Source organism: Centruroides sculpturatus, unplaced genomic scaffold, assembly GCF_000671375.1.
Source record: "Centruroides sculpturatus isolate CEXI.00-Female unplaced genomic scaffold, Cexi_2.0 scaffold85, whole genome shotgun sequence".
Lineage (NCBI taxonomy): Eukaryota > Metazoa > Arthropoda > Arachnida > Scorpiones > Buthidae > Centruroides > Centruroides sculpturatus.
The window spans coordinates 876,934-904,194 of record NW_019384798.1 but is presented as its reverse complement, the minus strand read 5'-3'; the positions used below and the strand labels follow the sequence as shown (position 1 = coordinate 904,194).

General features: G+C 24.3%; 1 protein-coding gene across 2 annotated transcripts; it reads right to left on the bottom strand.

Moving 5' to 3' along the window:
- Positions 1-879: 879 nt before the first annotated feature.
- Positions 880-23,097, bottom strand: LOC111629492 (carbonic anhydrase-related protein 10-like). Of its 2 annotated transcripts, XM_023373410.1 has the most exons (11): positions 22,854-23,097; positions 19,399-19,446; positions 14,359-14,495; positions 12,999-13,187; positions 12,836-12,931; positions 10,567-10,633; positions 7,109-7,263; positions 4,742-4,873; positions 4,232-4,271; positions 3,728-3,764; positions 880-1,108 (listed from the first exon to the last, which is right to left on the bottom strand). In XM_023373410.1, the coding sequence occupies exons 1-10, from the start codon at positions 22,906-22,908 to the stop codon at positions 3,736-3,738; spliced, it is 948 nt and encodes a 315-aa protein (XP_023229178.1). In that variant the 5' UTR covers positions 22,909-23,097; the 3' UTR covers positions 880-1,108; positions 3,728-3,735. The 2 variants fall into 2 exon arrangements, with proteins under 2 accessions (XP_023229178.1, XP_023229177.1); XM_023373409.1 differs by lacking the exons at positions 880-1,108; positions 3,728-3,764; positions 4,232-4,271 and adding an exon at positions 4,317-4,629 and having other exon boundaries at positions 22,854-23,094.
- Between the last annotated feature and the right edge of the window lie 4,164 nt (positions 23,098-27,261).

Genomic DNA, 27,261 nt, shown 5'->3' with positions numbered 1-27,261 from the left:
TAAAATCGATTAAAAAAATAATGACCAGTATCTGAATCTTGTTTTTTTAATCTTTGTTAACTATCTTTAACATTTATTATCTACAGTTGGAAAACTACTGCATAAATGACTTTTCTATGAACATTAAATTTATCTATTAAATATAATTTTATATGTTATACAACTCTTTCAATATTATCTGGATAATTATGAGACGTTTTACTATCCCAAAGATGAAGCAACGTTCCATTCAATTAATATCGCCTGACGGTGCGAAAATAATCAATAAAAGCGTAACAAGTATGACAGGTTATCATCGAATCCCTTTACAAAATCTAAAAATAAGTAATCTGCAAACTTTCTTAAAATAAAATTTTCTCTACTTTCTCTTAAAGATAAGAATTTTAAAATCTTTATCGTGTATTTTTAATTATATACTTTTAATATGAACCGAGTATTTATAGTTAAAAAAAAATTGCTTTACCCGCTCCTTTCATGTTTTAATCTTGATTTGGTAGAAGATTTAAGACCCAAAGTTTAAGAATTCTTCTTCTTAACAATAGTTGAAATCCTTCTTTTCATCTGTTCTGGTTGTAAAGTTTTATCTAGATTGTTCTTGATCCCAGTTGATGATGATGCGGAAGAAATTGAAGATCTTGATATGAGGCTTTAATAGCTTCATATCAAGATCTTCAACTTTCTCGAAAAAATCAGTTAAATGCTATCAAGATCATATAACTTAATCATATTTTCTTTAATTATTTCATAATATTGTCGAATTTCGAAATGAAATTTTCCACTCTTTTAATTGTAACAATATTAATTTTTAATTTAAAATTTTTTCAGATGATTACTTTAAAAAAAAAATTAAATTTTGAGATGAAAAAGTTTCCTTTAAAGAGTTTAATAAGCACAGTTTATCATTTTGTAGCGATTCTTAATACAATTAAATCAATTTAGAAACAAAACGTACTTAATTTGCATTATTTAAATGGATTTTAGATAGCTTTTATTGTCAAAAACGCACTTATGCACTTAAATAGCATTATAATTGAGCATCCATAACCTTAGATGATGCTCTCCAACATCACTTCATCGTTAAGAACTGTATTATCTTGGTACTTAAATTCTGTAAAAAATAATTTAATTTAACGAATAAATAATGTTTATTTTTCAAATTTAAAATGTAAAATATGCCAAAATATTAAAATTTTATTTAAAAATAAAATAAAATAAAAAACAGTTTAAGTTTTCAATGATAACACTTCCAGAATAAACTGTTGTCGCCATCTAGGAGGAGAAATTGGAAATATTTAATAATAATTTTTCTATGTAATTTGTTTTTTACAATTATTAATTATTCAGTAATTTAATACGCACAACACTTAATTGCTTTAAATTATTTGAATATTTTAAAAATCTCAGTTATTAATTTTAAAATAGCTAATACCTGTTTATCTTTCAAAGCCAATTTTTTTGTTATTTTTTGAAAATTAATAAATNAAACAGTTGTGTGTGTTTATATATATAAAGTAAATATAAAAAGAAATGATAATTATATTTTAAAAATTTGAATATAATTAACACGAAAGTTTTTTGAATGTTTTACTGTTTTATTTGAACTTTACGATATGTTTGACTGACAAATTAATAGGTGGATCATTTCTATAAGACATTTTCGAACATTTCGTTCTTAATAATTGCACATTTTCATCCACACCCGTTACATCAAATGGATTATTCCTTATAACGATATTACTGCATTAAAATGCTCCACCCCTCACAATTATAGACGATGATTGATAAAATATTTAAAGGAACCATTTTAAATTTCTAAAAAAAAAAAAAAATTATAATCTCACTTTAATATTCTATAGAATATTCGTGATTTTGATTTATTTATTTTTTAATCAAACTTTTAAGTTATTTATATTTAAATATATACCTGAAAATATTTTGTTACTATATTAGTTCGTACAGCACGACGATATAAAGGTAAAGGAGGACGAAAATTATCAGCTAATGTCGTTTTAGGATTTACAATTTCTCCTTGGACCAGTCTCCGGATAGAATATAACTTTTAAAAATATATATATTTATATTAAAAAAATATGAATTTAAAGACCAATTTAGTAGTAAAAAAATCAAAAATAAATATATATAGATATATATGATTTATGAAGAAAGAACGAAATTTTATTTATTTATTTTTATTAAATCTATAAATTTGTCAAAATATATTAAATCTAGATAGGATGGGAATATTTTTTTCCCTGAGAAACTTTATTGTTCCCTGAAGAATGTGATGCATTAAAATAGTTCAATGAATGGTCAAACAATCGAATTTATCAAGGAACGATCCAACTAAGTAATTCCTGAAAGTTCGAAAACTTGAGAATTCCTCTCTAAAAATGGCTTTAGGCAATACAATTGTTTGGTTGGCTTATCTTTAATGCTTATTTGTGGCATTATTACTGATTTTCATTATCTCGAATATAAGTTAAAGTTTTCGGGCTTTTATATGAGGTAGATTATCCTATAAAACGCGTATTAAAGTATAATTTTTCAATTCTCTTCTATGAAGTAACAGCTAATCCACAACCTATACAATATAAGAGGATTGATTAATATTTTCCTTGTTATCTCTTGAACTATTTGGATTTGATAACAAATTAATTGCCATTAAAATCTCGATTTTTCTTCATAAATCATTACAAGTATTTAGATATATTCGACTGTAAATATCTTATAAATTCTTAAAAGCAAATTAATTTATATAAAAGATTTAATTTAGTATATTTCCTACAAAATTTAATACTTTTATATTTATATCTAGACATATATAATGACATTCTTAATGAACTATAATTAAATAAAGTGCACGTGTACGAAAAGCTATTAGATTCACGTGTTTTGAAACGTGATTAAAAATAATCGATTTGAAAATTTAAAAACCAATGACGTAAGAAATAAACAAAGGCGCGTGCTTAAATCTATTTAAATCATCGAAACTTGATTAAATGTATGAAATATAACGCCTTAAAATTTAATTAAATGATAGCGCGTGCTGTTAAATATAATCAACTGCGCGTGCTTAAACGTAATCAATTAAGCAAACAATGCGCGTGATCTAAATCGATTAAATATATCGATCCAACGTTTTCTGAAGATAAATAAATTGAAAAAAGAAAGAAAGAAAGAAAAGAAAAAAAAGAAAACAAATTTAAATTAAATTGAAAATATTTAAAACGTAATTCTTTTTTATTTTTTTATTTCAAATTTATTTTAAATCGTGAAGTGTAAGTTAAACAAATTATATAGAAATTTTAAAGATTATTATTATTATTATTTTGTAAAGGAAATTCACTTTATAACTTATTTAACAATCGATTGCATAAATAATGTTTGCAATTAATATGATGACATTTCCTGCTGAATAATAGCAATAATAAACAATAAATTTGTAATGTTTGAAAATGTCAAAACAAATAAATTACTAGTACATAAAATTGATTAAACACGTCATTTCAATCAGCGTGAACATGACTCCAAATGGATTAAATCATTCTTGTAAACAATATACTTTCTAAGAATTTATTGAAAATGGGTGTATCCAAATCTTTTACAATATCGAAATTAATTTTATTCTAATTAATGATCGTAGATCATTTGCATCATTTTCTCCCATTGTAAAGATTCTTCAATTTATAATTAATGAAAAATAATAATATAATTTATTTTCACTTACTTCAAAATTTATGGTAAGTTCGATATCACGTTGCTTGCTTAAAAAAAAAAAATAAATATAAATATAAATAATTTAAAATGTTAAATATATATATATATATATANAGAAAAAAGTAAAAATAAAATATATAGAAGAAAGACTTGGCTTTGAATAATCGTTTCTACAAAATGTTGTGGTATCAAGCGGAAACTTTTTACAGTTTTCTCTCAAACGGGTTAGAATTGTTAAATATATATATATATATAATTCTTTCTTTTTTATATAATAGATTATAAAGTATATCTTCATAAATTAGACAGGTTTAAATTAGAATAAATTTTTTCTTTTGTTGAAGAGGAAAAAAAATATATATTAAAATTCTTCAATTATTCAAAAAAACATAATTTATCTTTGAATAAAACATGATTGAGTAACGATCACTATTAAGAAGCTATTTAAAAGATAATTTTTTATACATTATCTTCAAATTTCAGGAATATTAGTTAAACTAATCTAGTTACTTACCTTTATAAATTACATTCTTTTCTGATGCACATTCGTTTCCCTGTAAAATATATGTTTTAAAATATGTTAAACAGTTGTGTGTGTTTATATATATAAAGTAAATATAAAAAGAAATGATAATTATATTTTAAAAATTTGAATATAATTAACACGAAAGTTTTTTGAATGTTTTACTGTTTTATTTGAACTTTACGATATGTTTGACTGACAAATTAATAGGTGGATCATTTCTATAAGACATTTTCGAACATTTCGTTCTTAATAATTGCACATTTTCATCCACACCCGTTACATCAAATGGATTATTCCTTATAACGATATTACTGCATTAAAATGCTCCACCCCTCACAATTATAGACGATGATTGATAAAATATTTAAAGGAACCATTTTAAATTTCTAAAAAAAAAAAAAAATTATAATCTCACTTTAATATTCTATAGAATATTCGTGATTTTGATTTATTTATTTTTTAATCAAACTTTTAAGTTATTTATATTTAAATATATACCTGAAAATATTTTGTTACTATATTAGTTCGTACAGCACGACGATATAAAGGTAAAGGAGGACGAAAATTATCAGCTAATGTCGTTTTAGGATTTACAATTTCTCCTTGGACCAGTCTCCGGATAGAATATAACTTTTAAAAATATATATATTTATATTAAAAAAATATGAATTTAAAGACCAATTTAGTAGTAAAAAAATCAAAAATAAATATATATAGATATATATGATTTATGAAGAAAGAACGAAATTTTATTTATTTATTTTTATTAAATCTATAAATTTGTCAAAATATATTAAATCTAGATAGGATGGGAATATTTTTTTCCCTGAGAAACTTTATTGTTCCCTGAAGAATGTGATGCATTAAAATAGTTCAATGAATGGTCAAACAATCGAATTTATCAAGGAACGATCCAACTAAGTAATTCCTGAAAGTTCGAAAACTTGAGAATTCCTCTCTAAAAATGGCTTTAGGCAATACAATTGTTTGGTTGGCTTATCTTTAATGCTTATTTGTGGCATTATTACTGATTTTCATTATCTCGAATATAAGTTAAAGTTTTCGGGCTTTTATATGAGGTAGATTATCCTATAAAACGCGTATTAAAGTATAATTTTTCAATTCTCTTCTATGAAGTAACAGCTAATCCACAACCTATACAATATAAGAGGATTGATTAATATTTTCCTTGTTATCTCTTGAACTATTTGGATTTGATAACAAATTAATTGCCATTAAAATCTCGATTTTTCTTCATAAATCATTACAAGTATTTAGATATATTCGACTGTAAATATCTTATAAATTCTTAAAAGCAAATTAATTTATATAAAAGATTTAATTTAGTATATTTCCTACAAAATTTAATACTTTTATATTTATATCTAGACATATATAATGACATTCTTAATGAACTCCTATATTCATTTACACACTAGAAGTTTGTAAAATACACTAAAACACAAGAAGTTTGTAAAATACTATAAAAATGATCGGTATAGGTATAAAATATTGGATTTAGAAAAGGTATAGGTAGGGATACTGAGGTATAAGTATATGAATTATATATAATACACGTACAAAAAAATATTGATTTTCATCATCTTGCCACAGTTTCTCTTAGAAAATAGAAAATTTAACCACTCTAATTATGCATATAAAAACTTTTTAAACTCTCAAACGTTTTGGATTTGGTAATTTCAATAAGATTTCATAAAAGAATTAAGGTTAAAGGTCATCTTATAATCTCATTAGGCAACTTTCTTCTATTTGAAAGAAAAAAGTTAAAATGTCAGTCGGCGGAGGAAGATACACATAAATCTTACATTTCCAATACAATAACTCTGCATTTAATAAATCTTAATTCATGAAAAGTAAACAGAGAAAACTTCTGAATAATTTTTCTTATATTGGAAATAATTTTCTTTAAAATAAGATACGGAATATCGATTTTTAGTTTGCATAGCTATAAGTTATCATTAATAACTACAATGGAGATTATATCAACAATCATACTTATCCAGTTGATAAATGGAATTTTATGAGAAAAGCTTGAAAACTTAATATATAAATGATCTTTAAAAAAAAACTTTTAAAAAAATCATCTTTATTAATCGTTATCTCATTTGAATTCCAAACATTTCTCTGTTTATATGATTTTATAATGCAAATTAGAGTTGGATCAATGCAAACGTTGGATATGATGCTACTAATCATTCGACAAAAATATTCTCAACTCACTCTCTTTGCATAGAGTTTATCGATTTTCAAAAAAGATTTATTTATTTTGTCTACTTGTGCAAATTTGGTTATAAAATTTCAAAAAAAAATAATAATCAATTTTTAAATTATCGATAATTCGAATTTCTAAGAAAAACTATCTTTTAATTATAAACACTTACAAGGAGTTTATTACACTATAAAAATATGTTAAAAATAATTAAATAATTAAAAATTTAACAAGTTTTACTTCTAGTAAACTATGTTTGATTAACGAAGCATTAAAGTATGTCTTTGAAAAATATCTTTAAATAATCTAAGCCGAGATAATAAAATTTTTGAAAAAATTATAAAAAAAAACAATAAAATAAAAAATATCCATCACTTAATTAATCTTTCGGACATTTTAGCCTGAAGTTACTTTTTATCAAACTTAAATAACACGTTGATAACAAAAAATATATCCCTTTTTTTTTACATTGCCTATAGGAAAAATGCCTTTGGTTATTAACTCTCGCAATCTTCTCTCTTACAAAATTAACATCATAAGATACTTATTATGAATTAAATGAATTCTTTCTGATGTTTCTCTAAGCTAATGACATTTAATTCATTAATTCTTCTTTAATAAAGTTTATCTCTTACCTGTTGTTTCGTTATATATATGGGTTTGTTCATAATGATCCAAGTTACTGTCTCCTGACAAGCTGGCATTGTTAGTGATCCATCATATGTTACGTAATGGCTAGTGTTCGGTAGCAAACCTCGAAAGGAAATGTGATTTACTTGAGCTGTTTGGCCTGAATTAATATAAAAACGATTTCTATATAAAACTAGAAAGAAGACAGCAATTTATTCTACTTTCTCTTTTTAAATTAATATTTAATCAAGCAAAAAAATTCTTGAGTTTTATCTATAATCGTGATTTTAGCTTTATAAGAGCAAAATTATTTATCACATTCATTAATAATTTGCTTTAGTAACACTAAAGAAAGTTATACTTAAGTTTTGATCACGAGTTTCATTCTTTAATTATAGCATTAAAATATGGCACTCTCCATTATCCCAAATATCTTTAACTCTTCCAAAAGTCTTCGTTAATTATTCTTATATATGAATGAGATTTTTAATTCAAATTTAAACCTCAAAAAATGTATTTTTAGTCACTCTTCAACCTTGATTCAAGTTTGAAACAAGATTTAAAAGGTGATATTTAACGCTTCTAAATACAAATAAAAGCAATAATTACTAAAAATACTCAATCATTTTCATAAGATTCCAAGTCTGTATTGACTATTTGAGCATCTTTGCCACATCTGAACCTTCAAAGAGACTCGTCATTGATCACTTTGCTCATCAAACACTTCTATTATCGTACTTAAGTATCAAAGATCTTAATCAACTTCAAAAGCATCGAATTCTAAATGGATGCTCTTAACAACTTTTATCCAAAAAAATTTGTTATTAATCTTATTAACGTTAGACATAATTAAACTGTCTTTAATTATAATTAAACACCAAAACACCGTACAATTGTCTTCATAAACAAAAATAAAAAAAAAATAAATCTTGATCAAGACTTAGTCTAGGTTTATAAAGTAATTTACTAAGTAAAAAAAATCTTTTAAAGTTTAAAGTTTAATTTAACAATTTTTTTTTAAATATTAGAAAAAATATATATTTTAGATCTCCAGAAATAATTATTAATTAATTATATTAAGGCCTTTCATTAATTACGTGTACAGTTTGAACCCTTTTCCTCCACGTACAGTACAACTGTTCATAGATCCTTTGATATCGAATTTGAAAAGCTTTATAAATATAATAAAGCGGAATCGCACGTTATCAAATTATTTTTTTCGTTTTAAACAGGTTTTCTGTATTTTCTGATAGTTTGACAAGTAAATAGGTTTCTAAGAACAAATTAATATGCCACTAATACCTCGTAAAGTCAACATAGACAATACCTCGACCCCAATGATTTACTTTTCGTGACCCCCCCTTAAATTATATACTAATTAATGAACAACCTCTACTATAATGACCCCCTCTTAAATTGTATATTAATTAATAGACGACCCATACTTTAGTATGATAAAATCTAATTAACATTAACAAACATAGAACCGATTAAGAACACCTTTAACGTCATTAATCAATGCCCATAAATGCCCAAATAAAAATTAATTAATTTAATCGATTTAAATTCTTTTAAAACACTTAAATTATTAATACTTAACATTGTAAAACTATTATTTTTTAAAATTTTATTTACACATTTAATTACCGATATAGCAGTAGTGTGGCTTTAGTAATAAAGTTTAATAAGGATAAATGGAATTTTAACGTCGATAATTAAGGTTCTTAAGTCAATCTATCAAATGTTATTACATTTTCAAATTCCTAACAACGATTATTATTGGATATACTGTCGACGTAATAAATGAAGATGTTTAACACGATTGTTAAGATGATCGTTATTATCAAATAGCCACTAATTATTGTTTGATGATGAATATTAAGAGATTTTAAACATTTAGATATAATTTATAAAATTTAAATCTTTAGATTAAATAATTAATTCAAATTCTAGTTATTAACCTAATTTTTAACTTAATGTTTATGTTAAAATAGCATTTTCTTCAATTGTTAATGTAGCAGTATGGAGAATATTTAGAACAAAAATTCTTGTCGTGCCTTAAAAACGTATTTTTTTATAATAGAAATATTGAGATTTAAACCGATTTTAGTTAAATATTATCAAGTAACTCGATTATTTTTGCTTGAAAGAATCACATTTTTGATAATTGTTACAGCAACAGCCCATAAAGATGGCAGAAGCTGAGATATATGTTTATAAATGTTAAATTTAAAAATGGTTAAGGAGAATATTTTAAAAATTCTGTTAATTTTTTGCTAAGAAAAGCGAAATTTCTTGAATTAGTACTGAAATAGTACAAAAAATAAACTTAAACTTTTAGTTTTATGAGGTTTTAGATGATGTTGGAGAAAGGACAGTCGCAAACTTAAATCAATTTCTTTGAAAAAAAAATGTCATGATTTTAAAATTTATTACTAAAGTAGCATAATGAGAAAAATCGATCTCATACTTTTGAAGTTTTAGACGTAATTTCAAACTCGAACAGTTAATCTTTGTTAAATAAATCATAATTTAAAAAGTGCATTCGTTTTGTTCGAATAACATATCCTATTACGTCAATTTGACGTCTTTCTCATAGTTTTTCTTATGAGAAAGTATGATAATAACGTCGATTTGATGTAAAAGTGTACAAAACGAATGTATCAATATCTTTAAATTATTACTATAGTGGTACAGTACATCGCAAATTTTATCATATAGAAGTTTACGATGGATATTCAAACACGAGTCATAATTTAAATTATTTTCTTTAAAAATAACAATTTTGCAATTATTATTATCGTTGTGANAAATTCCAAGATTCGACGCAGAAAGACCACAAAACGCCATCTGTTTCGGCTCTTGTTTTCGTTTTGCCTCTTTGACTTAATTTTCGTTGGATAGAAGGGGCACATTTTTGGTCCCCTTGATCGGTCTGCCATCTCTAAAACGATTTCACACTTCCCCTCTAGCAGTCTTTATTAAATCTTAGAAATAGCGGCATTATTAAAGCAACGGATGTTTAGTTCCGGATGGATTGACTCCATACTTACACCGTCTGCCACATAAGCTTTAGGTACTCCTTCTGCTGACTAAAGAAGTTTCCAGTTGAAAGATGTAGAGGCGGTTCCATTGAAGCAATGCTACTAAGATTGGTCGACGATTGACTGTTTAAAACTGCTCTTTTATTTGTTGTCTACTAACTGATTACAATAAAAGTACTTTCTCGTCAATGCTCACGTGTCATTCCATGTTTCTATGGTTATAACCCGACAGAATTTTTATTAAAAAATTACTCAAATCCTCTCCACTTACATATATGAACCATATAACAAAATTTATTCGCTTATAAAAAGGTCAAAAACCAAAACTTAAATATTAATAAATAATACAAAATACCTTGAAATAATATACAAATTTTGTTTAAATTAAATTTTATACGTTTAAATAATGTTTTTTTTACCTTTATAAATGATATTACTCGCTTGATTTGTCAGGAATCTTAGTTCTGGATTAGATAGATTACCGAGCTGTAAAACAAAAAATTAATAATTTTTAATTATTTTAAATAGAATTTATTAATGTAATTTTTATAAATAAATTTTAATTATAATTAAATTAAATATTAAAATTGAATACGACGTAAAACTGTTCGGTTTCAGTTTTATTAGAACGTAATAATAAACAGAAAATGATTAATTTATAAGAAAATTAAAATGGAAATTTATTAATTTCAATTTTTAATTGAACAATTAAAGTAAAAATTGATCAGTTTTAATCTTAAACGTAATTAAATAAACAGAAATGTATCAATTTACATTAATTATTATTACTACTTAACATGTAAAAACTTAATTAATTAATTAATTATTATAATAAACATTTAAAATTCTATAATAAATTTATAAATCATTTTTCTCATTTTAAGATATTCAAAAAAGAAAAAAAATTATTTTGATAAATATATTTAAATTAAATCGATTTAATAAAATGCAAAATGTTTATAAATTATATGCAAATTTCAAACCTGAGGCCATAAATTTGATTCGAAATTATTATAAAATTGCAAATTTTGATATTATAAAATTATATTATGTTTTAAATCAATATAACTTATAATTAAAATATTTTTCTACCAAAAAAAAAACAAACAAAAATTTAGTTTAATTTAAGGAATTGTTTTGCAAGGAAAAAGTATTTATTTATTTAAAAATTTATAACAATAATCGTAAAATAGAATTAAAAATCATTAAATTATAAAGTTTTAAACGAATTATTAAACTTTATAATTTATTACAATCAATTTTCTTATCTTAAATCTAACATTTTTGCATATTTCTAAAGTTTCATTAAAAAAAAAAAATGTTATAAATTTTAACGTTTTCTCCCACTTTTTAAAAAATAATTTTAGTTTTAAATTGCCATAAAAACTAAATACGTACGCATAAAATATTTTATAATTTTTGTAATAAAGAATATTAAAAAAAAAAAAGTATTATGATTACAATCACGTCTGTCTGTTTACTCAGAACGAACTCACATCAGAACATATCTATACAATTAAAGTAACATATTACACTTTTTGCAAGATATTTTTTAACGTTTATTAAGTTATTAAACAGGGGAGGAAAAAAGGCTAAAATAAAAAGAATGTATCTTTTTGAAGGTATTAACAACGATATAATTTTCATTAAAGAAACGATTCTTATCCTGTATTCGCCTTTGTAAGCTATCTGATATACGATTATGGAAATATAATGATGTAAATATCATGATGTAACGGTTGATTCGAAAATATAAACCTCATTAAAATGATAAAACNCTAATATATATATATATATATATATATATATATTTCTCTTTCTTTCTACTTTTGATTATTCGTTTACTATTTCTATTCCATTAAATACATTATTAAAATATAAATCTGAAATAATATTGAATAAAAATATCGAAATAAAAGGATTTAAAAGAACTTTCTTTAGTAATAAAATTGCGATTAAATTTAAAATATTTTTTATATTTATTGACGTTTTACGTTAATATTATAATTAGTGGAATTAGAAGTCGATTTATATATCATTATTTAATATATATAATAATCTTATTTTATTTTATCTTTATTAAGTATTTTTAGTTAATTTTTGAAAGAAAAAAAAAACAATTAAAATGTTGTAAAATATTTGAATTATTTTTTGATAAAATTTATCAATTAATATCTTATTTATAAAAAACGAATTAAATATATTCCAGGAAGATGCTATTAACGTAACTCATCTTACAAAAAATATATCATAGAGTTGAAATTTATATACAAAGTACCCTATTTAAAATCGACCCGACTGAGATGTTGAAACATTAGTGATGCAAATTTTATAGGGGACATTTAAAAGGGAAAGTGTATGTGACCAATCTTAAGACTATACGAAAATTGAAGGAAAGCATTCTCTAAAGCATTAAAGCTATCGATATCAGTATTTTACGTATGATTACGTGTACACAAAGATGCATAGATGCACAAGGGCACAACTTTCGGTATCTTCTTTAGGTTTCTGTACGTTTAAATAATGTTAAACTAAAGTTTCTAACGAATATATTTTTGCCTAAATTCATTTGTATCGTTTCTAGTGAGTAGGGCAGATTTTACATGAGGAATTCTATATTATTAATATGTTATAAGTAATCATTATTATTTTCTTAACATAAAATTCTTAAAAATTAACAAAATTTACCTTTAATATTAGAGCTAAACCAACAACACCTTGAGCTCTTTGTTGGGCCTCGGACATATTATCGTATAAATCATAATTATATCCGAAAACCTGTAACTGAATCAATAAAAATTATTAACTTTCTGTTAATTTACCTTACATTTTTATATATAAAATCTGTTACTTCAGCAGGAAAAGCGTGTCCTCCAACAGTATGTTCCGAACCACGTTCATCAGTTCTTCCTATATGCAAATGGGCTTCCGTTATTCTATAATGATAGGTTAAAGGACCCCCTCGAATAACGACTCCCGAGTTGGATGGATTGACTCGAAATATCACACTTCTTCCAGTATTTGAAATTGTGCCACTGACCTTAAAAGTACAAAAATAGCACACATTTAAAGTACTGTATATAGATACGGCATATGATTTACGCTTTCCTGCAAGGCAGACGTTCATAGAGGAGAAGAGACATTTACAGGGGATAAAACGTGATTTGTCTCGAATGGAACATATTCGATTCTATCGTCTGCAAGATGTAATAAAGTTTTTTCTTTAAAGTATAGAATCAAATACATAAATGTCTTCGTAGTAAAAAATAATAAAAATAAATTACATTTTTAGCTTGAATTAACGTTAAAGAAAATTTATTATCTAAACGTAAAATTTCAAACTTTTGTTTCGTTTTTAGTTCCTTTGTACTTTTTAACAATTCAAATTATTTTTCTGTTGTTAGTTATTTAAGAATTTATGGTTTATTTTTTAAAAAAATATCCAAGTTATTTAGACCGGACATCATTAAAAACTTCATAAGAAAGTAAGAGAGAGGAGAAAGCAGACTGTATTATTGCAAGCATCATCTACTTCATCTCCTGTCATTTCTGCATTCTCCTATTCAGCATCTTTTAATAATTCTCATACAAGTGATAGAATGCCTTGCAGTTCGGATGAACTGAAGCGATCGTCAGTCGATCATATAAATATTTAGTACCGTATGATGTACCGAGAACCTAGATCTACGTCTGTCAGTTTTTACATCATTCATCTCTATATTACTCTTATATATCTTTTTTTTTTTTACTTTATAAAAAGTTCAGTCAATCAAAGTAACAAATGACTATATGATTTTTAGTACTTTTCCCCCTTTCTTTAATTTTTATTTTGATAAAAAAAATTTCTGTATTAATATCACGAAGTCGAAAAAATAATATTGCCTTTTTATAACTTTTATCCACCGGTTGAAAAATATCATTTATAGAGGTATAAAATTTATCGCCAGAAAATCCTTGGAGAACTCAACCAAGATTGCTAAGAAGCAATTCTGATATAAAATCGTGAAACTTTCAAGTATTATAAGCGATAAAATCTAAGTAGGGATTTGTTTAACGACGTTAAATATCAAATGAAACAAAATGAAACAGATTTTACACAATTATTTTTACTTAAATCCTAAAACTAGCATCTGGAAGCTATAAATCACAGCAATTGTTAAAAAAAACTTATATTAAAATATATAAATTTTGCATAATTTTCAATCGCTTACCCTGTGACTATCAACATGGAGAGGACCTAAAGTCGGGTCGTAGAGCAGGACGGAGGGGTCAATATCGACTGGTGATTGATGTCGACCTCTGTTGCATAATCTCCAATCCGGATTAAGTAATCCCCAGTAATCTGGACCTATAAAAATATAGTTAAGATGTGAGAAAAAATCAAAGTAAAAAGTTCTCACGTAGGAATGATGCGATGTCAAACTCGACAAAATCCTTCGAACAAGGTTATTGTCAACAGAATATAAACAACGTTACGCCTTTTCTAAACACCACAGAAAAGATGTCACTTCCAGCGTGCCAATGTTGAAGTGTGACAAATTACTGTTGTGCCAGTCGAGTTGTCAGCCACAGTTTCACTTGTCACATCAAACCCTTCCTGTTGCATTGGCATTCAGCCAGTTTGGCTTAATTTCGTTCGACAGAATTTACAGACTTTTATGAGCTCTTTTTCGGAAAGAAAAATGGCGAATTTTATAACAAGAAAATGTAATATTTGAAAGTACTTTTTTTATTTTATTATTATTTTTTTCAACGTTCGAAAAGATAAAAGCGTGAAAAAGAAATCATTACCGGGATGCCATACATTTTTATGTTAGTCTCTCAGTTTACATAAGTTTTATTTATAAATGTTTATTGTTTTGCTATAAGGTTCTAAGCTAGAATAGATGTTAGAGAATCGACTTCTCCTCTTACAGGTAACAGTTATGGAATACTTATACGTGTGACACTACTATACGAAATCATGAGCAGATGAAAAGGATCTCCCCACCGGGACTTCCTGCTACTTCCGGATGATTAGACTTAAGTGATGCCGTCCGGTCGGATTCTTGATTCGATCGAGAGTCATTCACTCTGTCGGAATTCCGGTTACTTGGAGGATTGAACATTCCGACCTTCTCCTATCGTTCGGCAGTGAACAAATTGGATCAGTACAAAAGAAAGTTACTGAAACTCCTCGACTATATTCATAGTCGCAGCTACGAAAAGAGGAGGAAAGTAACAAAAGCGTCACTACCATCCTTTGAGGAATTCTCTATTTTAAATGCCAACATTATACGCATCGTCATATTTACTTTCTTTCTTTGAATAAAGCAAGGAAGTCAATATAAAGATGCGTATAATACGCGGATCAACTTATTATATGCAAATATATATATATAAACGTGCCCTAACGTGTATTTTAACATCAAGTTTAATTTTCTATAGACAGGCTATTGTTTTTCATTACGATTGAGAGAATGCTATCGGTTAAATCTTTAAAATGCTTTAAAAAGTAAAATTTTAATGTGTTTTTATTTATACTAAACTATATTTTCATATATAACTTTAAAATATTACGTTTTAGGATCTGTAGAAATATGTAAAGTTATTGGAATTTACTTATTTACTTTAGATTAAGGTAATTTATATTATAGCAGGAAGTCCCGGTGGGGAGATCCTTTTCATCTGCTCATGATTTCGTATAGTAGTGTCACACGTATAAGTATTCCATAACTGTTACCTGTACCTAAATATTTGGAGATTAAATGTAATTGTAAATTAATATTAATATACAATTAATATCTGTTAGCATAGATATTAAAGATTCACTTTAAAACATATTTAAACATTTACACCAACATTCGTTTTATTTTTTCATATATAAATATAATAATTCCTTCAAAAACATTTAAAACTATTTTAAAAATATTTTTATATACTTTAAAATTGTATCATTCATACAGATAAATCAGTATATTTCAGCATGCTAAACTTCTGTACTAATGATAATACACCAGAAAAGTATTATATATTAAATTCTTATTAAAATGCAAATGGAAGCGCATATTCTTAATATTTTATAAGTAAATAAATGAAAAAGCAGATCCTTTAACATCAAAGATGCGATGTTTTCAAATTTTAGAATGATAACCATCCAACATATCTACGTATCATAACTTCGCTTTGAATAGTAGAGACAAGATCGATTAATATGTTAAAAAATGCCGAATATTTTTGAAAAAAAAAGAATTTTACAATAGAAATATATCCATTAAAATGTGACATTAAAGATTTCATATTTTAGGATTTATGTTATCATCTTCCGCATCTGCATATTCATTCCTTATTTAAGAGATTTATCATCGATTAATACGCTAAAACACAAGGAAAAAAAATCAAATTTATCGTTATGGATAATCGATACGATAAAGAATAATCGATTTTCTGTTTACGACTTCTTCAAGAATTCGATCATCTCAGTTGAAACATTATGGATTTAAGATCAAAATATTGTTAATCGAAATGTGAAAAATCGATTAATCGTTTCTAAAAAGTATAATCTTTTTCCTCTTTCCTCTTCTTACTTTTTTTTATAGAAAGTTAACGAGCCTTTGATTATTTTAAAAGATGAAGATTGTTTTTGTTTAAATTAATAGAATATTCTTTTCTTAAAAACTTTTATATATATATATATATATATATATATTATTTTATTATTATTTTTTTTTCGTTAAACAGTTAACGAGTAAAAAATTTAATTATTAAAATAATATTTTTAGAATTCTTTTTTAATGAGATTCTACCTAAATTTCGTAAAATGGAAGCAAAAACAAGAATTAAGATATGTAAATTTTTATAATTTTCTCTAAACAATACGTACGTAGGTATACAAAGAAAAAACAGGAATCTAATTACTGAACAAGAAGATAAGTATCATACAAATGGTAAACATTAAAAGTAAGAAAAATTAATATATATACGTTTTTTAATTTAAGAATTTCAAAAATTTTTATCACAAACTTCTCGTTTCGAGAAACTTAAATCCCAAGAAGACATTCAAAACACGATATCTTAAACGAACATGAACTTAATTAAGTTCCAACTCACAAGACATAAATACCAATTATATACATTTAATTTGATTAATTTATTGTTCATTATGACTTTATCATTTCCTAAAATTTTACTTTTTTTTTTATATATATGATTATAAACTTATTTTATTTTTCCATTTGCATTTTATAACAAGAAAATGTAATATTTGAAAGTACTTTTTTTATTTTATTATTATTTTTTTCAACGTTCGAAAAGATAAAAGCGTGAAAAAGAAATCNTTTTATAGTTATATAAGAAATAAAATTATTATTATTTTTTGAATAATTATAAAATATGTTTTATTAAAAAGTGTGATATTTAATAATGTAAAAAAAATCAAATATAAATAGATATTTTACGAAATATTGCAATATTTTTAAATAGTCTGAACTTTTGATAGCTTTCTACATTGAGTATTCTTGCTTTTTTTAATCATTTTCATTAATTTAATACTGCAATTTTTATGTTTAAGGAGAGAAAAAACTTCTTAAAGATGTGATTTAGTATGACGATATCTCAAATAATACTTTTTTATTTAGTAACATAATTAAAAATGGCTGAATTTTTACGTATATTTTTAATAAAAAATGAAATGAAAAAATAGAATTCTGTTTAGTAAACAAGAAGAAAAACTATGTGTAAATAATTGAATTCTTTTACCTGATATGCCATCATATGTCCACCATTCTTCCCAATTTGCTTCTAATTCTATTAAAAAATATATAAAAATATAAAATTTAATTGGAAGTATAAAATTAATGAATTGTCACAGTAAGTAATCCAGTTAAGTTCTAATATAAGACCACAATTCGAAAAGAATTTGAAAAAATTCCCTTGCAGACAACGTTAAAAAGATACAGTGAGCCCATTATCTGCTTGCTCCTATCGTTAACTTAAGAAGATCGAAACTAAGGTGCGGGCCAATCGTCCCATTGAAGAAATGTAGTAAATCTCTCCACCAAACAGACAACACATGCTATTTACATCGCAGAAAACGATAGAAGTTCAAACGTTCTTCCCACGTTCGAGTTCGATAATGAACCACTTGGGGGGAGTTTAAAGAACAACAGGAGAATTTGTCTTGTCCCCTTGATAACACAAGTTCGATTTCGTATTACTGCCTTTCTGGAGTCAATAATTTAACAGCTTCTTCTAAACTCTTCTTTTACTTTATTTATAGCTACAATACTTTGGATAATTTATCTCTTTCTTTTCCCTTTTAAGTAAATTTTAATTATTTTATTTACTGTAAATCTGACAGATANAATGGAAGCAAAAACAAGAATTAAGATATGTAAATTTTTATAATTTTCTCTAAACAATACGTACGTAGGTATACAAAGAAAAAACAGGAATCTAATTACTGAACAAGAAGATAAGTATCATACAAATGGTAAACATTAAAAGTAAGAAAAATTAATATATATACGTTTTTTAATTTAAGAATTTCAAAAATTTTTATCACAAACTTCTCGTTTCGAGAAACTTAAATCCCAAGAAGACATTCAAAACACGATATCTTAAACGAACATGAACTTAATTAAGTTCCAACTCACAAGACATAAATACCAATTATATACATTTAATTTGATTAATTTATTGTTCATTATGACTTTATCATTTCCTAAAATTTTACTTTTTTTTTTATATATATGATTATAAACTTATTTTATTTTTCCATTTGCATCTTTAACATATCTGGAAACTGAATTTTTAATGTTTATTTTCTTCCTGTATTTAATAATTTTCATCTCAAAAGATTTAAAAATTAATTATTAATATAAAAATTAATATTAAAACATATGTTTTAGAAAATTTGAGTTTATTTTTAACAAAAACAAATGAATTTTATATGATATTCTTCCATATTGCAACACGATTTAATATATTTGATTAATATTGTAAGCTTAAGAATTTATTAATTACTTTTCTAATTTTACATGAAATAAATTTGGAATATTATAAAATGTTTTTATTTTAAAATTTCACACTCGCTTCTTATTTAAAAAAAACACAACAAAATTTGTTAATAATAAACATTAAACTTCAAAAAATTCCATATAAATTTGCTGATAGTTAAATATATTGTAATATAAATTTTATAAATGAATGGTAATATACTACAAAATATAATTAAGATAGTTTTTATTATGTAAATAATTGAATTCTTTTACCTGATATGCCATCATATGTCCACCATTCTTCCCAATTTGCTTCTAATTCTATTAAAAAATATATAAAAATATAAAATTTAATTGGAAGTATAAAATTAATGAATTGTCACAGTAAGTAATCCAGTTAAGTTCTAATATAAGACCACAATTCGAAAAGAATTTGAAAAAATTCCCTTGCAGACAACGTTAAAAAGATACAGTGAGCCCATTATCTGCTTGCTCCTATCGTTAACTTAAGAAGATCGAAACTAAGGTGCGGGCCAATCGTCCCATTGAAGAAATGTAGTAAATCTCTCCACCAAACAGACAACACATGCTATTTACATCGCAGAAAACGATAGAAGTTCAAACGTTCTTCCCACGTTCGAGTTCGATAATGAACCACTTGGGGGGAGTTTAAAGAACAACAGGAGAATTTGTCTTGTCCCCTTGATAACACAAGTTCGATTTCGTATTACTGCCTTTCTGGAGTCAATAATTTAACAGCTTCTTCTAAACTCTTCTTTTACTTTATTTATAGCTACAATACTTTGGATAATTTATCTCTTTCTTTTCCCTTTTAAGTAAATTTTAATTATTTTATTTACTGTAAATCTGACAGATATTTTAGTCGATTTTCTAATGTAAAATTATTTTTTTTGTATGGAAAATTTTGGTATATTTTACTATTATATACACATATATATTACTATTATTATATACGAGTATTGTGTTACAAGTTATAAAATGTTATTATTGTAATACGTGGAAATATTTGTAATGTTATCATTATTGCAAAATTTTAAGATATAATTTTAATTTGTAATAATTATTTTTGCAATTTTGTAAATGTTTTATTTTATATACTGTTGTAATTGTTACAATTTCGTAAATTTGTTATATTATTGTAAATACTATAAAATAAATGCTACCATTAGAAATAGTATCCTTTAACAATTGTAAGAACTAGATTAAAAATACAAATACTACAATAAATTAATTAGAGTATTTAATTGTAATCGAATAATTATAATGTTAGTATTTAATTATACTAAATATTATAGTAATATAGTACAATTATCATACGTACAATGTAGAAATAGTTACTGTAGCATATCTAAGTACTTACAAGTTAACAGCAATGATCACAGTGATTACAGTATTATCTACGTCATGCCATTTAATTTAGGATAACGTAAAAAGTATCATTATAAATATTTATTATAAAATATTCAAGTATTAGGCATATCATTCATAAATTACGCAACGCTATTTTTACACTTTTCAACTGCCATCACACCCACCTGCAATGCTCCGTAACGCTATCGCACGTACCCAACCCTAAAATTACCTAACGCATATCCTCGATCAACCCCTTAATTGTAATAAGGAATAATACACAGCACGGATATCGAACTTTAAATTATTTTATTAATTACGTACAAAGTAGTGGCATAAATAGTAAATTAATTTCGATACGAAACACAAGAACACAAAATAATTCAACAGCTTAGCAACAGCATAAAAATACATTGTTTTCTAGAAGATAATAATTGCCTCGTTATGTTATTCGTTATTTATATTAATTTTTTGTTACTTTTGCTTAATATTCAAATATTTAAACGTTGTTATTCTTTTATTGTAGTCTAGTTTGGAACGATATTTAACGATAAAATTATGTTTCAAGAAAAATTGTAGCCTGAGGATGGCCTATTAGACTAGGTTGAAAACGTTTGCTAAATAAAAGCGAATTCTAGCAGCCAAAAAGGTGTTTATAGATTTATTTTGATATGAAACACTTCAGAAACAAAATGAACCATTGTTCCCATAGGTCGACCCATAGGTAACAATGGTTTACAATGAACATGGGTAACAGTAGTTTATGTTGAACATGGGTAACACTAGTTTACGATGAACATGGGTAACAATGGTTTACAATGAACATGGGTAACAGTAGTTTATGTTGAACATGGGTAACACTAGTTTACGATGAACATGGGTAACAATGGTTTACAATGAACATGGGTAACAATAGCTTACGATGAACATGGGTAACAACGGGTAACAATGGTTTACAATGAACATGAATAACAATGGGTAACAATAGTTTTTTAAACATTTTACCATTTTGTAACGCATCGTAACGATTCCTTAAATAACGCAATAATTTGTTTTACGTTATTTAAGGAATCGTTACGATGCGTTACAAGAAAACAGCCCCTGATAGCACATTTACAATATTGAATTAATATTATTAAATATGTTATCATAATTGAATACAAAGTAAATCTAGAATTCATGAAAATTTCAGATTTATTTTCATTAAAAAGTCAGAAAAAAAAATCACTAAAATACATCTTTTCTTATAATAATTCAAGCGTATCTTCGAAAATAAACAAACTTAAANTTTCATTTTTTTCCTTTCAATTTAACATATATATAAATTCTACACGAAAAATAACAATTTTAAATGTATTCCTATTACATTTAATAATTGAAAATTTAAAATATCAAAAACTGAATATTGTCTAATTTAATATTTAAAATAACGAAAAAAATAAGATAGAGAATATCAATTTATTAATTAACTTTTTGTGTAAAATATAATGTAATTTTACAATGAATCAATGAAGTCTTTTAATGTTTAAATGGTAAGTTAATAGAATATAAAATGGTATTTAACTTAATTATAATAAGTAATAATTATTATTATTTTAACTTTAAAACATTGTCGAAAATGCTGCTATGACAACAAAATTAATTCGGACATTTTTATATTAGAAAATTGAAAAGAAATAAATTCCAACAAATTTTCACAAAAGTCATCGGTTGCCAAGTTGGCAATTTCCTACTCGTAAAATGGGGAATAAAAAACTTGCAGGGGGTTACAACTGAATCAATAATATCGGTCTCTTTACCTCTTCAAAGAAAGGCACAGCAATATCGGTTTAAAGGAAAAGTAGACAATAGTTTAAGAGTATGCATATTTTATAATATATGTTATCACTTAATTTTTAAAGAATAATTAAATTAAATGATCCTATCGTAACTCCACATATAAAAAAATACTTCATAAAGAAATGATATCAATAATTATTCAGATGATCACTTCTTTGAAATGGTTATAACTTTTGATTAATTCAAAATACGATTTTTTTAATTATATAAACCAGTTTATATATATGCAGTTAATTAAAGCAACAGATAAGAAAATAATAATACGCCTATTTTGGATTAATGTAAGGCTTTTATGCATAAAAATGCACGTGTTTTATAAGTTTCTATTATAGAAAACTTCAGAAAACAATTTTTTAATATACTATAACATATGTATATATATATATATATATAAACATAACAAATACATAAGTAATTCACATAATTAGCATAAATATTGAGATAAATAATGAAAAATTTCATTAAAATCTACATTAAATGTACTACACTAGAATTTAAAATATAAAATATTTACTTACCTAATAAAAAAGCCACAATCACAATAATATCATAGAAACATTTCGATAGCCACATCACAATTATAACATTTAAAAAATAAATAAATAAATAAATGTTTTTCCAGTACACGTGGTGTGCACTATTACGTCAGTGCATGAGAACACGTGATAATAATTACACTGATTTCAAAGCAAAATGTATATCCTTTTGTGTTCGTTCTTTAATAGTAAGAAGTTAAGTTACTTCACCTCATGCTACTTTGCTCCTTCCAAAATTCAGCAACCGTCCAATCAGGGGGCGATTCGTTTACTGGCTGACTACAGTCAGCAGACGACAGAATGAAGTTTTCGATTGTCCTGCCACAGCGGTGAATATAGGAACCATTAATTGAACAAAATTTTCAATATATTTACATATAATTAAGACTCATTTCGTTTACTTTTACTATTTATTCTAATAAACGACATATTATAATTGTATTTTTGTATAAACTTTTATCGTTAAATCATATTAAGTAAATTAAATCGATATTTTTAATCGACGTTTTTAAAAAATAGTAAAAGATGTAAAAAATTTAATTAAATTCGAAATGATCATTTTATCGTAAATAGTGAAAGTGAAATTGATCAGCGCGTGCGATGAATGGCAGAACGTGCTATGAATGAAAGCGATTAGCTCGTGAAATGAATGAATGGGTATTTACCACGTGCGATGAAAGTAAATACTTTTACTTTCACTATTAATAATAAAAAAAATCCAAATAAATAAAATCGAAAGTATGAAGTTATTTCAATTATTATTAAAAATATTTTTATATACTTTAAAATTGTATCATTCATACAGATAAATCAGTATATTTCAGCATGCTAAACTTCTGTACTAATGATAATACACCAGAAAAGTATTATATATTAAATTCTTATTAAAATGCAAATGGAAGCGCATATTCTTAATATTTTATAAGTAAATAAATGAAAAAGCAGATCCTTTAACATCAAAGATGCGATGTTTTCAAATTTTAGAATGATAACCATCCAACATATCTACGTATCATAACTTCGCTTTGAATATTAGAGACAAGATCGATTAATATGTTAAAAAATGCCGAATATTTTTGAAAAAAAAAGAATTTTACAATAGAAATATATCCATTAAAATGTGACATTAAAGATTTCATATTTTAGGATTTATGTTATCATCTTCCGCATCTGCATATTCATTCCTTATTTAAGAGATTTATCATCGATTAATACGCTAAAACACAAGGAAAAAAAATCAAATTTATCGTTATGGATAATCGATACGATAAAGAATAATCGATTTTCTGTTTACGACTTCTTCAAGAATTCGATCATCTCAGTTGAAACATTATGGATTTAAGATCAAAATATTGTTAATCGAAATGTGAAAAATCGATTAATCGTTTCTAAAAAGTATAATCTTTTTCCTCTTTCCTCTTCTTACTTTTTTTTATAGAAAGTTAACGAGCCTTTGATTATTTTAAAAGATGAAGATTGTTTTTGTTTAAATTAATAGAATATTCTTTTCTTAAAAACTTTTATATATATATATATATATATATATATTATTTTATTATTATTTTTTTTTCGTTAAACAGTTAACGAGTAAAAAATTTAATTATTAAAATAATATTTTTAGAATTCTTTTTTAATGAGATTCTACCTAAATTTCGTAAAATGGAAGCAAAAACAAGAATTAAGATATGTAAATTTTTATAATTTTCTCTAAACAATACGTACGTAGGTATACAAAGAAAAAACAGGAATCTAATTACTGAACAAGAAGATAAGTATCATACAAATGGTAAACATTAAAAGTAAGAAAAATTAATATATATACGTTTTTTAATTTAAGAATTTCAAAAATTTTTATCACAAACTTCTCGTTTCGAGAAACTTAAATCCCAAGAAGACATTCAAAACACGATATCTTAAACGAACATGAACTTAATTAAGTTCCAACTCACAAGACATAAATACCAATTATATACATTTAATTTGATTAATTTATTGTTCATTATGACTTTATCATTTCCTAAAATTTTACTTTTTTTTTTATATATATGATTATAAACTTATTTTATTTTTCCATTTGCATCTTTAACATATCTGGAAACTGAATTTTTAATGTTTATTTTCTTCCTGTATTTAATAATTTTCATCTCAAAAGATTTAAAAATTAATTATTAATATAAAAATTAATATTAAAACATATGTTTTAGAAAATTTGAGTTTATTTTTAACAAAAACAAATGAATTTTATATGATATTCTTCCATATTGCAACACGATTTAATATATTTGATTAATATTGTAAGCTTAAGAATTTATTAATTACTTTTCTAATTTTACATGAAATAAATTTGGAATATTATAAAATGTTTTTATTTTAAAATTACAATCNGGAATTAAAACCTGTAGAGACAAACGAATTAGGAAACAAAGTTCATTTTATTTTCCAAAAGAAAATCAATTTTATAAAAATATAGATTTTAAATTTTATAAAAACGTTTTAGTTTTACAAAAAAAAAAAAATTTTTAAATACTCTTGTTAAATGTAATTTATAATCAAGTAGGTTTTAGGATTGTTAAACTTTACCTCACATAACTCACATAACACATTCAATCCTTTATGCCAACTGTAACTACAGTTTCAGCTGTTATAACCACAGTATTGGCAATATACCAATATCTTTTGAATTACGATGGGTAAGTGACGAAGCTATAGTAATATATATTCCTATCGTCACCTGTTGTATTCGCTTATGGAGTAGTATACTATGTATCATAATATACAATCTTTACAATCTAGGTATTTAGCATTTCCATTTATCGCAAGATGGACTTGTCTAACGTTAATTAAACGTGGTTTATCACACAGAATTATTGATTGGTTACCAAAATTGCAATTTTAATTAACATTGATTGAATTACAAGCATCAACCTGTGTTCGTCATGTTTCATTCCATCTCAGCTTTATTAATAATATCGGTTAGTTTATATAGATTTATCAATAAATAAACTTTGAGCTACTGTAATTTTCAAAACATTGATTTATAAATATTAATATTTTAGTTTTGTTTATAATTAAAATTATAGTTTTAGCTTTATTTAATAAATACATATATGAGCTCTGTTATTAAATATTTTTATTAATTAATTATGTATTCTAATGTAAATTTATGTAAATTTTGTTTCTATGTGTAAATCTATAACATAGAATCTCGATTACTTAATATCGAGATCGAATTATGAGAACTTAACTATGCACAGATTTAATCTAGAATCAATTGTAGATAATTAAATTGTATTATTCTTTTTAGGATATTAAAAAAATTATATATTATTTAAAACATATCGATTAAATCAATATCGTATCTCATACCTCAAATTTCAATATAAATAATTAATAATAACAATTAATCAGTTATAAAACATATTTTATATATAAATTTTACGTTAATAAATATATATTTAAATTTATTCAGTATTTTAGTCTATTTATGTTATTTTCTTATTTTTAAATTTATTTTCTGCTATTGTAAATAATTTTTTTTTAAATTATATTATTTTATTAACATACTTTTTTCTTGCTATTTTGTTAATTTGAACATTCATTTTCTGTAATTTTTGTCGTTTAATTTACGGTTTGTTAATTTAATTTTCTTTTCTTTTTATATTTTCATTAAAATACAATTTCTATTATTTCATTTATTTATCAAATTTCATTAGTTTATGTCATTATAATTTATTTATTGTTATAATCTTCCTTATTTTCTTTACGAACTAATTTAATTATATATAGTTTTGTTTGATATTTTAATTTTCTTTTTTGTTTTATTTCTAAATTTTATTTATGTTATTTATTTTTTTGCTTTTTTTTCCCTTTTTGATGACATTCGTTAACTTACTTCGTTAAATAAAAGGGGAGGGAAGAGAATAAAGAAAAATCGAGTTTGTTAAACTCCAGTTAAATGTTCGTAAACGGTTAATTAAAATATTTTATTATGAAGAAAAATTTATTCAAAGTAGGATTTATTTACCAAATCCCAAATTACATTCAATTAAGATTTATTACTTTCACTCTAATTAAATAGCTATAATCAAACTTATTAATTTTTTTAGTTAATTCAACAATTTTAATTAAATGTTTACAAAATCCGGATTTATTTATTTCTTTTAATTTGAACTAAATTGCTAAATTTAAATTTTAAAAACTTGTTAATCTTATTTTTCTAAAAATTATTATTATTATTTTTTTTAAATTTTAACTTTAGTAATTTATTTAAAGGTGATATATTTATTAAAATGGTAAATAAATTACCTTTAGGAGTGTATACATATATATAATATTTTAATTTTTTTTATTAAAATATAATAATTGATTTAAATTTTATATATTCCCATAG